Genomic DNA, 17,588 nt, shown 5'->3' on the forward strand with positions numbered 1-17,588 from the left:
AATTGCTGCTACTTTTCAAATGACAAGAAGTCGTCTCTGATTTAAAATATTTGCAGCTATTTAAAGAACCAGGAGATGGATGTTCCTGCAATGTAATACTCCTCCAGCTTTTATTCAGAAAATCGGCTCAATCTGGAGGCTACGGCGGGAAGCATGGAGTCGAGAGTCCTGATTAGCATTTGGAGCTCTCGCTGACAGACTGGGTGGATGGCTGTGTCAGTGCAGAGTGTGTACTCTAAGCTGGAAGACAGAGATTTACCTCAACTATGTGCGCAAGGTCTGCCACATAGTACTTCTCAGTCTCAATGAGTTCCCTCAGTACATACCTGTCAGATAAGAAGAAACACAGCAGTGCACATGTTAATCTTTATGCATGCTCTTATATTTGCTCATGCTGATGGAAGGAGGTCCAATTGATGTTACTGAATTTCTCCGTTTTTTGTTATTTTTAAACCTTTAAAGACCCACTCCGATTAAAACTGTGTTTTTAACATGTTCTTGTGGTATTTTTTCTCACAATGGAGGATAGATTTAGAGAAAATTAGGATCAAAATAATTGCATTTCTAAGGATTTCTTTGTTCAAGTTGTTGTCAATCGGGAGGAGGAAAAAAAGCAGTTTGTAGCTTTGATGTAGAAGCTAAAATCCACAGGACACAAGCTTCCAGCTCCGCTCCATTTCAATGCACCCACTCGCAGACAAATAGATCCATGTACGTCTTCGGTGTCCTCGTCTGAGCTGACATCAAAACTGTACGGTTGGATAGCTCCGATATTGCTCACCATTTTTGTTGCACCACTCATGTTAGGTTAGGGTTGTGAGGGACTATAAGCTAGAGAGAGAGTGTGATGGACGATGAGCTAAAAGTCTAGAAAATACTTAGCTAATTCTAGCACTTGGAGCTACTGAGATGTGTGACACCAGATAGACCTGGCCCTAAGGGGGCTGTGGTCTCCCTGTACGACAAAGACAATTGAAAGTCTTTGACTCATATCAACTTTGGAATAGTTTGTGCTTTTATTATTTACATTACTAACAATGGATTTGATTTATATTTCTAAAACGTTTTCCTTTCTGGCTGATGCATACCTGTCTGAGGTCAGCTGATCAATCTCAATTCATAATAGTTTTGGTGCAGTGGGATTCACGTGTTGTTCCTCTTTCCCATTCCCCCGGGGGGTGAGGAGGATAGAGGAAAAACCTCTTTAATTAAAAAGAATAAATACATTGAATTGAATAGACAGTAAATATAACAACATAACATATTCCTCAAGATGTTTCCTACAGGACATGTTTAGGGGTTTTTAAGGTAAAGTCCTAAAATTGTGTATTTGTACTAAATTAAACCAAATTAATGAGGTTCTTGCTTTGTGTTCTTGGTCGTTTTCACTTACAGCTTCTTTAAAGAAAAACTCACCAAATATAAAACCTCAACGATGTGAAACGTAAAATAAATTGGGTTTTCAAATTGTCAGGGAGTCTGTTGGGGGTAACTTGAGTTGCAATTCTCAAACACTTGATGTTTCTGGAACGTCACTTGAGAATCCAAGATGTCTAACAAACACATCAGATGTCTTCCTCTGCACAAGTTCTTAGGAAATGCTTCCAACCTCACTGAGGTATTTCTGGCAACCCAATGAGTGCAGTGCGCACACAGGCATGTGTTTGTGTGTTTATTTACCAGTAAAAGTCTTCAGAAAGATGTTATCAGGAAACAGCAATGCCAAGTTGAGCTAACCTAAATTACTTCAATAATTGCACATCCAGGAATATAGTGTACAAATGACTCATGCTTCACACATATCACTATTATTCATTTTAATTAGGTTATCTTCTTGTATGATGATGTGTGATGAAGCAGGAGACATTTTAGCCGTCACACTAAATCCATCAATGACAGTTTGCTTGACTGGATCATTGTTTGTCTTCTAAATGGAATATAAACTAAATAACATCTCTGCTCTAATCTGGAGCGCTAAAACCTGAAAAAGCGTTTTTATTTATTATAAAATGATCATAAAATACCATCTTTGGAAGCCTGATTTCTGACTTTGCTCCAGACTGAAGCATTGCTTCATTTCTTAAGCGGCACAACAGCTGTAGGTGTCATTGTGACTCTGATTATTCCACGATTTCTCTCTGACATTTTTGAATCAGCCAGTAACCAAATTTGCAAAATGTCCTTAACAGCCTTTGTGGTTGGATGATAGTTTGCAGCTGCACTCCAGCATGAGGCACATTTGTCATGACCGTGCATGACAGCAATTTTGCGAAGTGAATTGTGAGGGATGAGTGATGTGAACAAAAGGATCTTCTCATTGATGAAAGACATACATGCTTTTTTCTAAGGCACTTCTCCTCTCCTCCTCAGTGTCAGCAGCCGCCGACCATTGACTGGAGGTGTCGTCCATCAAGGTGGACCCGCTGTCATCGGGAAAAACACCGGTGGACTGCGTGTCCTGACGAGGTAGAGACAGACAGAGAAATTGTTTATCAGTCTGGGTCCAGAATTGTGAATCATTCCTGGAATAAGGTAAACAAAGGAGATAAAAAGAGGAGGCGAGCAATGCTAATGATGCCGGTTGCCAAGGTAACAGGGAAGAGCAAGCAAACACAAGAAGCAAAGATTGAAAGATAAAGAGATCCGATTTAGATTGCTGTTGTTGATGATTGGAGCAGTGACACACAAGAATTAAAGTTCATAAAAGGGTCAAAGAAATTTTTATTTTTGAAGTGAAAATTATGTAAATAAAAATGTATTCCCCTGTAGTTGAAAGTGATATTATGACATCACTGCTTTTTAAACAACAGACATGACATCTTTAAACTGCTAAGGCATTAAAGTCCCACTCCAACTATATTTTTACCTATGGTAAATCCATTTCCAGTTGCCTTTTAATTATGATGCTTTTAGCCAAAAAAATAAATAAATAAAGGGATGCTCACTGTGCTGTGCTGCCAACTAGCAGTTGGGAGTTTAAGTGGGAAACATAAGTAAAACGCTGAAGGATGCTCACGAAAAATTAATTAAATATTGTCTGATCAGCATTATAAATCGATATAAGTATCGATATAAGCGAAATATCGCAATGTATCGCCGAACTGACTTTTCCCTTTACCCAAAATCCAATTGTACAATTTTGAACCAGATGCCAGCCCAGATGAGAAAAATGAAGACGTATGTGGATCTGTTTGTCTCATTTTTGTGGTTGATGCCTGCCTGTCCTCCACTGGAGCGTTCTGTTGACGTGACTCAAAGCGTAGCAATGGCGCCTGTGCGCACACGTCACTGTATATAGCAGCAAATACAGTAGGGCCAATCCAGCAATACATATCAATGGTCTCAAACCTGAGCTTTTTTAAGCTGCATGTTTTATCAGCTCCTGATTCATCACGATTTGAATAAAGAAATACTTTATATATGTCCTTCATTGTGAGAAAAATGCAAAAGCATGACCTTCATAAAATTTAATAATTATAGACATGAGGCTACCATTTTAAGTGTTAGTGAGAAAATTCTACCAAACACCAGTCCAATAAGTATTCCTCGTGTGAACCTTTTGTCAACTGAAAATTCATTTTCATATTGAAAACATGGTGTTATCTTTCCAACAAGTTTGTTTTTGTGCAATATCTCAAGCACACGGTGACTGTTGGCATTCGACACAGGAACCCAAGGTTACTGCAGCCTAATCAGTTCAGTTCATCTGTTGTATGAGCGACCTTCTCCACTTTTCCTGTAAATGATATAATTTCCTATGTGAGGCTGCTGGCTACATCAGATCTGGCCCTTCTAAAAAAAAAAAAAAATCACCCATAATTCATACTTTTTATCTACAGCAGTTAAGTTTGGGTGGCCTTATATTTCTTTCAAAATAAGTGCAATTATTCCCACATAGATGTAATGACTCATGACAATTGTTCCATGAAATTATGTCCTCTTATAAGGTTGTTCTATATATTTTTAGCACTGTTCCCTGAGCAATTTGTTGTCTTTTCACTCTCTCCTGACTAAGTAAACTTATAGAGGCGGCCGTCTGTCCTCATATAAATCCCTCTGTCCTTCTGCCCCAGCCAGGCAGAACTTCCCCACCTTAAGTATATACACAAAACTGCACGAGCAAACAGCTAATCCCTCTGGTTCTTTTAAACAGATGGTCGCCTTACATAGAAATAAATAGTTGTGGGGATAAAGACATATAAATGGAAAAAGTGAGAGGGGTGTCTTCTTTCTCTGCCTTTATTCTTTATTTCGGCGCATACACTTGCTTTGATGATTGTGTTGGCATCTGCAAGTATTGGGTTGTCTTAAATGGACGAGACGAAGCGAAGAGGGTTTGAAATGAGAGACGGAGCGGCTCCAAGCACGCCTCACTCCCCCCTGCTCATCTTGCCCCACTACGTGCGCTCAGCCTGGCTGACAGGTCTCCCTGGCTGCCTGATCACTTCCAGATGTGCAAAGCCCAGAGGAAAGAAAAAAAATTCCATCTCGCTCTGTTGTACATTTTGTTTTTAATTCCCAAAAGCCCAGGACGAAAAAAATAAAAAATAAAAATGACTGGACCAGAAGCAGGGTAGTTATAAAAATGTTAAAAATGTTAAAATGTTAAAAATTTCATCACAAATATTCAGTCAGTTTGAAATATAAACGAACGTGGAAAATTTACTGGACAAAAATATTATGTGAAAGAAATCAAATGATAAAGTTTTAGATCATTTGTTTTGAATATCTTCAAAAAATAAAAAAAAAACGACAACACTTTTTTTAGAGTATTTATGCATATTTTCACTGATATAAATGCAAATCAATTAAAAAAGCTTTAAAGTGTAAAAACCTCTTGAAAACTGTTAAAACGTTGAATTGTAACTTTAATTTGGGGTTAGTTTCTGCTTTTCATGGCATTTTTTAAATTCGATTTAAGTAAAAAGCTTTGATAAAAATTGGGACAATTTTATCACGTTACTGGAAAATAATTTAATAATTAAGACAGTAGTGAAAATTTTAAGGATTTTTTTCTTTTTTTTCCCTTGGATATTTAATTGCTGAAAGACAATCACAGAAAGTTGTTCAATAAAAGCAATTTAGTTAGTTAAAAGATTTTGCCATTAAAGTCTATTTAACTGCACATTTTCTGATTATTTTTAAAATAATTTGAAGACTCCGACAATAATACGCTTAAGGCCACACCTGTTCACCAGGAGGGTCTAAATGAATGATTGAGACGAATGAGAGCAAACATTGTAAAATCCTGCCTCCTTCTTCTCAGCGTGACATCCGATTTGTCTTGAGGCGCAGCGGTGAAAGCACCAAAACACTGACCTCACCCCTCTGATGTAATTGCATTAATGCATTTCGATCCGCGGTGGAGAATCAGATTATGACTTCAGGTGTTGATTAACGAACAGGAGGAAGTCCTCTGGGCTCGGAGAAGCCTTTTTTTTTGATAATGAAAGGTTAAACTTCTTCGGTTCAAATGAAGCTCGGTTCCTGGTAAGCTTCTGTTTCATGACCCGAGGATCACCTAATACTTCCTCCTCAGTCAAATAACTACCTCAGTTTACAGACACATCTGCTGCTAAAACTCCTTCAGCACATCTGCATTTCCCTCTGTTTCCATTCATCATCATTCATGTAATTCTATAAGATGTGGACTCATACATCACTCAGGTTCTTTAGGTCTTCATCAGCCATCTGTCCTGCCAGTAGATTAATAAATGTACAGTTTAATGTATATTCTGGTCCTCTGTGTGCTCATTTCTGCATGCATTTGGTCTGATCATGGAGCAGCTAGCAGACAATCACTCACCTGTCTCAAAGGAGACAAAGAGATTATTCATCCTACTTCTTTGGGAGACAAAGTTTTTAAGATCTTGAATGAATGCTATATTTAATCTATTAAACATCCTCCGCTAATCTGTGTTTTGATCCAGTGCTGGGTGTTACCTAAGTCCATCACATAGAGATATTAGTTTTCACTTGAAAGTTTAATCGTAGGATCTAGTTTTGGCCCACCTGGGCATTGGGTAATGACATGCATCCAGTCAGCGACTCATTCAAACAGGTGGGGGGTTGAAGTGAGCCTGGAGACAGGTCCTCAGGGCTCGCAAGGCCATCTTTCCACTCCTGCAACGTGAACACACAAAGACACATGTTTAAACTGTTGAATGATGCAATGTCACTAACAATTTTTGTCATGATTTTTGATACAAAGATGAGAAAAAATGTCACTCTGATCCTTTTTTTAATCTATTTTAAAAGCGTTCTCGATGGTCTTTTAATGATAATTTTTCTGTTGTAGGGAAAATTACTACTTAACTTTTTGAGGGAGGATATTTCTTCATACATGTCCTCCATAAAAAAAAAAATTAAAAAAAATCCACAAAAAAAATGTTAAAAACACCAAAAACAGGATTTTCATCAAAGTGGACCTTTAAAAAGGCCCATACCTGTTAAGAGCTAAGCTTGAATGACAGTGAGGCTAAATTGTGGCAAAAAAAATAGTTTGCCAGTCATCGAATGTGCAAGTTGACCCACTTAAAGGGTAACCAAACAGGACTGTTGGAGGCTGACTCCACCCACAGCCGAAGTGTGAAAATCCAGTCAGAGGGGTGGAGCTGGAGAACAGGACTGTTATCATTACTGGAGCTACAGATCATGATGTCAGACTTCTGAAATGACGTGGGACTTAAACGGTTTGACCAATCCAAAAGTCAACTGTAATACATCATTTCAACCTGTAAAGGGCACCACATTTGCAGTTTTGACTTTATTTTCATTAATTAAACACGTTTATTTTCATTTTTCAAAAATTTGGCGATGACCAACAGACAGCACTTTTAAAGCCCCATTTATAGAGGTCAACAGACAAAAAAGAGTTGATTTAGGGTTTGTTGCCCTTTAAAAAGAGGAGAAAGGTCTGTAATGTTCATCTTAGGTAAACTTTAACTGTCAGAGTGTAAAAAATAAAGAGTCCAGAGTAACATTTCAAAGTATGGAGGCGAACTTCTGTTAACGTTTGATGACTTCTTTTTCACCATATTTTATACAAGTAGATTTTAAAATACTCACACAACACAATAAGCGGAATTATATTTTTATACTCTGTCTCTGACAGTATGATGAATATTTCATCTCTGTAAGTGGGAATAACTTGCAGAATCTGTTACAGCCTAATACTTTTTTCCCCTTGCTGTTATTTCATCACCTGAAAAGAATATCAAACCTGCATCTCTACTGACAGAACCAGAGTAATATAAGCCTTTGCTGTTTATGCTCCTGGCTGCAGTTTTTGTTTATTTAAGACACAATTTCTATGTTTACTTCAGAACCAGTCTTCTCTGAGGATGGAGTGAATGTAAATTTGGTTTGTAAGTTTACTTAAAAGGCGGTTTATCTCATCTTGGACCAAAAAAGCCAGTATGCAAAATCTTGTTTGCATAGTTCATGCAACTAGAGAAGGAGGGGGTGAAAAGGAAAACATATCTTCTTCTCACCAGTTCTCTGTGGGTGACAGGTAAAACGGTTAGCGTTTCATCAAGCCTTGGGGGGCTGTTGAGATCCAAGCTCTGACTTTGGGATGGAAGAAGTGGAGGTTTTCCTTCAAGTTTTCGAACCTGGCGTTCCGCTTTGCCGGCGGATCCAACGCTGAGTTTTCTTACTGGGTTTGTCAGCCACTTTTTCAGGGTGCTAACAGATCGCCTGGAGCTCGGGGAGCTGGGAGCTGAGCTGACTGATGGCTGAGGGGGCAGTGACGCCACGGAGGTGGAGATGCTGCCCTCGCTGCCTGCTGCCGAGTACGAGTCTGAGGAGAAAACATTGAAGAGAAATCCGTGTAAAGGCAGACAAACACTAGATAAAGTGGGTCAAAGTGCACTTTTTATACAGTCAATGAGTTAGAAGCAAAATGGAAATTTAAATAGATCACTTCTTATTGAATGTTTGCAGGATGATCAGGTGATGGCACAAAAGCAGAGCAATAGTCTTACTGTTCTCTGAATTTAAAAAAATCTTCCCAAATCATGTGAGCACGTCATCATCACACAACTACAAGCTGATCAAAGAAGGTAGGCAGAGGTCAATAGGGTTGACGTTTGATATGAAAAATACTCCAAAGCATTTCTAAAATGTCTGAAGCGTGATGTCAAGAGGACATGGGAAGTGCGCTTCAGTTGGAGCTGGGACCGGACATCCACTTTAATCCTTTAGAGAGGGGGAGATCCTTCCCTGGAAATGTTTGTTTTCCTTTATTGTCCCCATCGTCTCCCCAAACCCACTGTCCCTTTCTTCAGTCTTTCTCAGACGTGTCAGGAGATTTCTGTCCCTTTCTTCTCTCAAAAACCACATTAGACATCCATCCTCATGTCTTAGATCTCTAATTCTTATTTATAACTCATCTAAAAACTCACCGATTTCAGTTATTCCTTTCCTCTTAGTCATCACAGGCATGTGACCAGATTGATGGAACAACGTAATCTCATAATAAGTCTCAGAAGAATGCACTCTTGGTGAAGTTTTTATTAAGTCTGTAAATTTGCTCTACATTTTGTTTACAAGGAGACAGAGCATCCATTGTGTGAGCCACAGAGGGAGATCTTATCACAGCATTCAGTAGTGAGACCCAGACAGCAGACACAACGTGGCTACTATTGTAAACACGAGTAAATTCAAAAATCTTCCAGTGAAAAGGAGTTTCCCAACTACTCCACTCACATTTTCCACTTATTTCTAAAAAGAAATATAACAGGAGACTCTGTGATGATCACTGAAAAGCAGCTCGACATAAAACTCACCGTTTTATGGCGTCCTCAGTTTGTTACTTCATTAATAACACTTAAATGTAACAGATCATAAAAGGAAAATGCAAACAATCTGGTGTTGCATCTCCTAAAGTTTGCGGTGTAATCAGAAACTGAAAGGATGAAATCCACACTAACGAGAGGGACCTCTAACTGCCCCTGAAAGCTGTTGAGTTCATGTCGGAAAAACTAAAGCAAATGCCACATGTCATATTCACCGGCAAGAAGACAAAGAAGGCTTGAAAGTGCAAATGTGAGTGTAGAAAACCTTCAAGTCTATTTCTCTGGCTCATGTAAAGGGTCAGATTTAAAGTTCAGTGTTTAAGTAAGTGTTCAGAACATTGAGTGTAATGATTCACCTAAAAACTACTGGTCCCCAATAAACAGTAATGTGGAAACTGTTAAATTTGACCATGATACCCAAAACATGACATTAGCTGTGTGTTCAAGAGACCAGACGGATAGTGAGGCTTACGGACTGGACAGGTTTAAACTGTTTTACCAGTGAGTGGATGGAAAAGGGATGGATAGGAGTGATCCTGAAGGTGGAGTTTGTTCAAATGTTCTGAAGGTGAAGAGTGTCAGATAGGGTGATGACTCTGAAGCTGAGAGTTGAGAGATTGTTGTTAAAGGTTGTTGTGACCGTGGTTATGCACCCAGGTCTAGCTAGGAGCTAAAAGAGAGGGAAATTCTGAAGGGAGATGAATGAGGTGATACCCCTAGAGGGGGGTTGGACCAGACTTAAAGGGAATGAGGAGGTTATGGGTAATATTTGGGGTTCAAAATAGGAATGGTGGACTGATGGAAACAGTGGTTCAGAACACATTTTTTCCAGAAAAAGAGCACTAGGGACAGGGAGATGCTGCACAAAGTAAGGGTAGCAAAAGCCAAACAAGGGAAATACGAGGACTTGTATAACAGGTTAAACAGGGTACCAAGAGAGGAGCTGTGGTTTTGTGGGAGGAGGTCTGGAGTAGCAGAGAAAGTTGTGCAGAACATGTATGAGGTCTGTAAGACTGGTGAGATGTGGTGTAGGTGGGACAGAAGAGTTACAGATGGAGGTGGGGCTCAGCTTTGAGTCCCTTCTTGCTGTGGTGATGGAGATACTGACAGATGAGATTAGAAAGGAATCTCTGAGGATCATGATGTTTGCAGATGATACTGTGATCTGTAGTTAGATCAGAGGGCCGGTACAGGGCCATCTAGAGAGGTGGAAGTTTGCTCTGGAAAGGAGTGGAAGGAAGGTCAGTAGTGGAAGGACAATGTATTTAGCCTCATTTGCAGTGGTCCGGTAAGGACTGGTACGGTAAGATCCAGTTAATTCATTCTGGTAAGTATTTCCACTCAGTTAGGCCTCACTCCAACTGAGCGGTTTGTTTTTGTGGTAGCGTGTAGACCGCTAGCGTGTCATTGTGTCATTACTGTGCGACAACTACAAAAGTAACAACAATGGAGGTCATTCAGCAGCTCGTCTTTGTCTTGATTTACTACTAGCACATAGTGTATAACAGGAATTTAATGTTGTTTTAAAGAAGATTGGGGAAAAATACAGCCGAAAAGAGGAAAACTAAATTGCTAGCTTAGCACTATTCTCCCAATCGCCAGGTGGCTCCGCCCCAGCCGTCCCACTCCATTTATCCAAGGACCTACAACTGATAGGGACCTTCAAGAGGTATGGCTTGGTACTTTTTGATGGCTCTATTTCACAATGAAAACTCTCAAAATACCGGACCGTACCATCCCGGACCGCTCAGTGGAAACGAGGGTCTTGTGTGTGAATGAGAAAAAAATTAGGTGGAACGGTGAGGTTACAGGGAGCAGAGGTGAAGAAGATGGTGGTACTGAGTACTGAGAGAGTGGGACGGGGGAAAGAAGCATGTGAAGGCAGATTGGAATGAGTGTAGGAAAGTTTTAGGAGTTGTGTGGGACAAAAGTGTGTCATTACGAACAACAGGAGGAAAGGTGTGTAAGTCTGTAGTAAGAGCAGCCTTGATTTGGGTTTAGAGACTCCTTAGAGTCCTCAGAGACTCCTAAGAGCTTTCTTTGAGGAAAAACAAGGATGGATTTTGTGTGGAATGAAAACATCATATGGAAACCTTATGTTGGATATTTTAGTGATAAATGTAGGGATAAAGGTTGAGATGGTTGATGATGAGGTTATAGCTGCTAAGAAGGAGGCCCAGAGAAAGAACAACGGTGTAGTGAAGCAGTACATGAGGGTGGTTGGCGTGAGCGAGGAGGGAAAATTCTCTGTGGCTACCCCTAAAGGAAGCAGCCGAAAGACAAAGAACAAGAAGATCATGACAGCCCCTACACCTGTCACTATGGCAACGCAGCATCATTTGTCTGCAGCCTTGGCCAGTTAACCCTTAAAAGTTCAGTGTGTTCTCTGTACTTTCTCCGACCAAGCCACTGAGGAAAGGTGTGACACAAAGGAAAAATGATGAGTTTTCCGTCAAAGAATCGTGCCTCCACACTCCCCACATGCTGTCAGTTAAGCGGCATTGATGTAGCTTTACACCTACAAAAGGAAAGCTAAAAAAATAACAAACCCACCCACTCTGTCCCTGTCTTGCTGCACTCTCATTGTGTCCCATGGTATTTATCTCCATATCATCTCTGCAGGCAAACACTTACCCCAGCCTTTTTCGTTAATGCAGCTTGACTGTTGTTTAGGTAGTTACAATAATTATCAATTGAAGGCAACTCAGCTGCATTAAAGCTGGCCTAGATCTATGGAGATTTGTTAATACAGGGCTTTCACCAGTCGCCTACTCACTGTCTGAAAATCCCAGAGCCTGCTGGGCTCCCAGGCTCATCCAAAAGAGCTGCACTGTGTAACTTTAGAGCCAAAACAACTATCTGCTGAAAAGTAGTTCCAGATTTTCTCTCAATGTTGCTCACTCAACTGAAATCTGATCGTATCATTAAGGGCAATGAAAAAAGGGATCATCTGGCAGTTTGCACTCAGAATTTTTTTCTCCAGAGTGTTCACTTTTGTCAAGCTCAAAAGCTTACCTTATTCTTCATAATGGTTAAAAGAAAATGACATCACATGATTTGTGATCTGAACAGAGTGATACAAGTGAGTTCAAATTTGCTACTAAAATTGTAGAAGCAAATACATATTTGTCTGAATCCCAGCTCTCATTTTCATGTGCTTATTTTAAAAAAAAAGTAGGGTTTTCCAGCAAATACTTTATTATTTTAGGGTGTTTAATTTAGAATGTTTCATTTATTTAGGGAGAAAAAATAAAAAAATAAACTAAAGAATGTGATATGGACAAATGATGTGGATGAATATGCTTCGAATGACAATCCACCAACACATTTCATCTTTACTTTATCGATCGGCAGATGAGTGAGATGCTGAGCCGACACATCAATATGAAAGCTTTGGCTGTAATGGAGCACACTTGTCCACAGCCCCTCCTTTGGTGAAGCTCTTTGTCAATCATATGGCCTCTAAGGACCAAAGGTAATTTAGTCATTACTGGACTTCACCACCAAAGACAGGCAGACCAGAAGGCAAGTGTCCAAAAACATGCAAATACACAAAAATAACAAATTGTTCTAAAGGCACAGAGTGACTGTTAACTGTTTTCCTGAAATGTAATTTTCCAGTGGGGTTTTTCCGTATAAAGACGACATCCTGCTGGTCATCCCAGTCATAAATATGCTGAATGTTCAGCTGCGTCTTAGAGAGAGCTGTCAATCAATGTCAGTGCAGGGACCGGGAAGACCGTGATGGTCCACACTGATCACACTCTGTTTTTCTGTTGACACTGCTCAACATCCTGCTTACAAAATCTACTCAACTGCTCTCACTTCCTCAAAGTTGAGGCCAGACCGCTTTTAGAAGCTATATTAAAATTCCTGCACTCAGAGCAAATGGGCACTAGTGTCAGTAAAGCACAAGTTCTGAGTTTAAAAACGGATATTGATAGGTCCTAAAATGTGCTATGTTACAAAGTCATTTACTTCAAACTGCCATAGAATAGAATAGAATAGAATAGAATAGAATAGAATAGATGCTGATTAGCTGCTCCATGACCTTCACTCTCCACTTCTGCCTGGTCAGAGCCACACGTGACAAATTTATGAAAAAAATCAAAAATTTCTGCTTTTCTATTGGTTTTAGCCAATGAGAGCTATTGCTAAAGATGCTACGCTAGCCTGTTAGCATCGACTAAGATACATAAAGAGTGACACCATATTGGAACGGTCAGTAATCAATGAGACATGGCTTGGCACATACAGTAAAATGACCATAAAATGCTTAACTTCAAAATCTACACTTTCTTAGTCCAACCGTTTTACCATGTAGATTCCCGATGATGCTTGAGGAGGAATAGATCCAAAACCCTAGCTAGGGCTATGTCAGAAATCCACCCTAATCCCTAACTACTAAAAACTATATAGTGCAGAACTATCGAGTGCCCTGGATTTTAAAAGCAATTCAGACACCATGCTCACCACTTTTATTTGCTCTTTAAAAAGCAAATATAACATCACCGATTTCACAAAGTGAAAATCTAATCAATACGAGGATTTTACGATGTCTTTTTTAACTCCACTGTGTTCTGATGAGGAAAATGTGGACGGTTTATCATAAAAATACATCAAAACATTTTTTTTGTGCAAAAATTCTTCAAACGCAATGCATTGTGGTCTACATTCAAAAGGATTTGACAAAGAAAAGTGATGCATACCGGTTTTTTGCAAAGACTTCTGGGAAATTTCTGGGTCACTCGATTTTGAAATTGTAGATTCGGACAGAACTACAAAATGGCAAACGCACAATATAGTGAGTTGTGAAGGAATCCAGACATATACTGCAGCCTAGGAGTTTAAATTTGTAGTTGGTACTAAAGGTGTTTTTGGTGGAAAATTCAAGATGCCACCCCTTTCCTGAGGTCAAAGGTCGACGAAACGTCAGTTTTACTCTTAAGCTGGTGGCATGTGTGTCACATTTTGTAAAGATAGCTTGAACAAATGTTTTCCTTTTCTATATTCTGTGGGAATTTCACACTTTGCCACATAATGGCTGCCAAGCTATAAATCCTGGGGCAATCCCGTAATAACTTTAAAGCTGCTTTGGGATATTCCCAACACATGTTTTGATTTCTTTAGTGGATTTTGGGGGGAAAAATGAACCACATAAGAGATTTTGACCACAATCACTTTTTATGACAGTTTCACCAGGTGTGGTGAGAAAAAATAATTTTCACCAGGTACTAGGTGTGAACAAATTTGAGTGAGTTTTTAAGTATGTGGCGCGGGTTCAATTTTGCTCAACGGTGCAGTATGAAAGAAGAACTGCAAAAACGAACATCGTCCTTGACAATCACTGCATCCATCCCTGAAATGTTTTTATTTAATCCCAAACAGTTTTTGTGTTTTTATTGCTTTTTTTTTGTCATCCTCTTCATTTGCTATTCATCATCTCTGCACTCGTCTGTGCTGTGACCCCCTGTTACCCTCTGCATCTCAGAGCACATTTTTTCACTGTGAAGCTTTGGGATCAGGACACACAGCTCTCTCCTGCCATGCATTGCCCTTCCCTTCTCTCCCACAAAGCTGCTGAGACCAGCACAAGTCCAACATACGAAACCAGTGAGTGCGGTGAACAACAATACAGACAGAAAAGAAAGTTTAGAAAGTGCCACTCCCATCATCGTTTGCTCGATTTTAAAAGCGTTCCCTGGGGTCTTTTAAGTATGACTATGCTGTTTTCTGCAGAGCAACAGTACTTAATTCAAAATTTGCCTCTGAGTTGTGGGCGGAACTGAGTGCAAAGAGTAAGCCTGCCCCTACTTCCCATCATCCATCTGTTTACATGCTCTACCGTTAGCTTACAACCCCTTAAAAACCGGTACAAGCAATTTCGGAGTCATCCAGCCGTAAAGTTTTAAGACAGATTACAGCTCAGACGAGGACAACGAAGACATACATGGATCTATTTGTCTGCAAGTGGATGCATCAGAATGAAGTGAAGGGAGCTTGTGGCCCGCCCACTGTCTACATCAAAGCTACAAACTTTTTCAAGCAGAATTGTATGCATCTGCTCCTAATTAACAACAATTTGAATAAAGAAATACTCAGAAATGCAGTTTTTATCTTAATTTTCCTAATATTTGTCATCTGTTATGAGAAAAAGACAACAATGTCTCTCTCCGTATTCTTCTTCTTCTTTGAAACTCAACATTCATCCTCTTTAAAACCAGACAAACCAATAAACTTATTTTGGTCGACAGGAAAGAAGATTTTTATTTTTATCTAAAGAAACACAAGAACAGTCACACAACTTTCAGGGTTTACTTTTGTGTGTTTTTGCTTTCACAAAACAGTCCACTACACTCAGACTACTGACCAGTGGTTTCCTGTCCTCCTCCTGACCTACTTTATGGAGACACACACATGCACTCGCCGCTGTGATTCCAGGAGCTCAGGAGGAAATACGTGGTAGACAGATAAAGTGACACACAAACAAGCTTTCAGGGTCGGTTTCCTGCAGTCAGCACTCACAGCTAGACTCTGGCATATTTTTCACGACTGTAAAGGATGAAAGCAATTTCAGGGAGCACGGAAATGTGCCTGAAAGGTGACACTGACATTAATCCTGGTGTCTGTGGAGGGTCTGTAAAAACTAACATTTAGACTCTTTTCCAGAACTTATAAAGCAACTTGATTAGATGACAAAGTCAAGTCTTTTTCTTGTTCAAACAAAACATTCTGAATAGAAGCTGATATATGTGTAATTTTTTCCCATTTTCTCTCTACATTTGAACTGGATTTTGTGTCATCAAAAAGAGAAGACATCAGCAGCATCAGCAGCAGCAGGCGGTCGGTCTCATGACAGGAACTGCTTTCTCTTCAGCATCCTCTCAGTGACACACTGTGCATTTGTGGTTATTGGGCTTAAAAAATCCAGACATTCCTTTAGAACCATTCAGAGAGAGTTCCTGGCACCGTCAGCATGAGTGAGCTGGGGGATCAAACCCACGCCTAAACGCAGAGCCAACAAAGAGATGTTTTTTGACACTTGTGCTGCTGAGAAACATCTGCATTTTCATGATTATGTTTCACATTTTCTCCTGAAAGCCATTTTTCCACAAATAGGCAGCTCAGTTGCCCAGTGCTACACTTCCCCCCCCAGGGATTGGTCAAATGAGGAGAACTAATTTGACACATCCATGTTTGCGACAATTAGGACTTTTTTCCCCCTTGGGATTTTTTTGAAACACTAGAAGCAAAAACATTCTAAAATTCCATCTATTTTTAGAATAAATTCCAAAACATAATTTCCTATAATGAATCTGTGGGTGTTTATTAGCCGTCTTTCCTGGTACAGGCCAAATAGAATAGAATAGAATAGAATAGAATAGAATAGAATAGAATAGAATAGAATAGAATAGAATATCTTTATTTCTATAACACTTTAACCAGAAACAATCACTAAGTGCTTTAGAAAAAGAGCATAAAATCAAATCAAAAGAGAAAAAAAAATATCAAATGATAAAATGACAAAAGCTTAAAACAAAGTAAAACACAGTAAACATGGTAAAACAAGGACGGAAATCAACTAAAATCTCTCCTGACACCTGAACTGTGCAGAACGCAAAACTTAACTTAGTCATATTTTCTACATATGAATAGAACTTACTGTCTGAAAAAAATAATTTAGACACTTGAAAAATGTAATTCGAAAGTACGTTAGTAAGTATGTATGTCAATAGGACTTTTATGAATGAGTTTTCCACTGTATTTACAGACCTTGCTTGTTGAATTTCCAAATTCGCAAATAAAACTTTTTTAAATAGAAGCCAAAGACTACGTGGGTAATTGATCATAATAACAAAATAATGATATAAAGTACTTTGTAAAGGGTTTATAACAGTATTTTTTTTTTCTTTATTCTCCAACCTGGTGGAGAATCAACTGTTTGGAAACAAAATTTTCAGTTTATGATATTTGAGAAAGCAAATTGCTGAGGAAAAACCTTTACATTTTTTTTCTTAACTAAAGCTTATGTAAGCTTTTTTTTTTACCAAATTCAAAGTGATTTAACCCTAAACATTTTGCATTGTTAACTTTAATAAGAATTGATTGTCCTAAAAAATAAGTTGTGCTCCTGTTAATATATTTTGAGGACAAATATTTTTGATTTATTTACAAATCTTCAGTGTCAAACTAGATCTATAAATGTTACTTTAGTTTGTAAAAACTACTAAACATTTCTGAGAATTAAAGCTACTATTAATAAAAAAAAAATAGTCTCAGAGACAAATATAAGGGTGCTTTGCTTTCAGACTGTAACAATGATTTGTTCTGGACAGAGTTTGCTTAATTTGGTCGGGATTGAATCCTGAAGCTTGTGTTTGCTCTGTATTCAGACTGGAGTCTACCAGAGATTTCTGTTCCCAACCAACGCTTGTAAACAAAACCACTTGACTAAAGATCTCTTCAGTCATTGGCCAACAATTAAAGGGGTGTGTCAAAGCAACAAGAGAAAGATGGAGATGCTGCAAATACTTATCAAGACATTAAAAGTTGTTTTTATTAGCCTGAGTTCATCCAACCCCATTTTAATGCTGTTGCATCGCTGCTCCACGTTTAATGACCGAAGAACAAACCAAAGTTCAATCTGATTAGAAACAAACCAAGATCACCTCAAAAGATGGATTCGAGAGCGGTTCCTGGTCCCGGACCAGGGTTCACTTGTGTGTATTCAGCATAAAACTTTGTTACAGATTATAAAGGGAAACGGACTCTGATTCACTTTAAGAGAAC

At 39.0% G+C, this 17,588-nt stretch overlaps 1 protein-coding gene across 2 annotated transcripts in view; it reads right to left on the bottom strand.

Moving 5' to 3' along the window:
* Positions 1 to 17,588, bottom strand: part of arhgef25a (Rho guanine nucleotide exchange factor (GEF) 25a) — a 57,644-nt gene that overhangs the window by 10,292 nt on the left and 29,764 nt on the right. For both annotated transcript variants that reach the window (XM_024292899.2, XM_024292900.2), the window contains exons 3-6: positions 7,494 to 7,801; positions 6,013 to 6,123; positions 2,334 to 2,458; positions 260 to 326 (exon numbers count right to left, since the gene is read on the bottom strand). In XM_024292899.2, coding sequence (XP_024148667.1) covers positions 260 to 326; positions 2,334 to 2,458; positions 6,013 to 6,123; positions 7,494 to 7,801 — 611 coding nt within the window. The remainder of the gene's footprint in view (positions 1 to 259; positions 327 to 2,333; positions 2,459 to 6,012; positions 6,124 to 7,493; positions 7,802 to 17,588) is intronic.

Source organism: Oryzias melastigma, linkage group LG7 (assembly GCF_002922805.2).
Source record: "Oryzias melastigma strain HK-1 linkage group LG7, ASM292280v2, whole genome shotgun sequence".
NCBI lineage: Eukaryota > Metazoa > Chordata > Actinopteri > Beloniformes > Adrianichthyidae > Oryzias > Oryzias melastigma.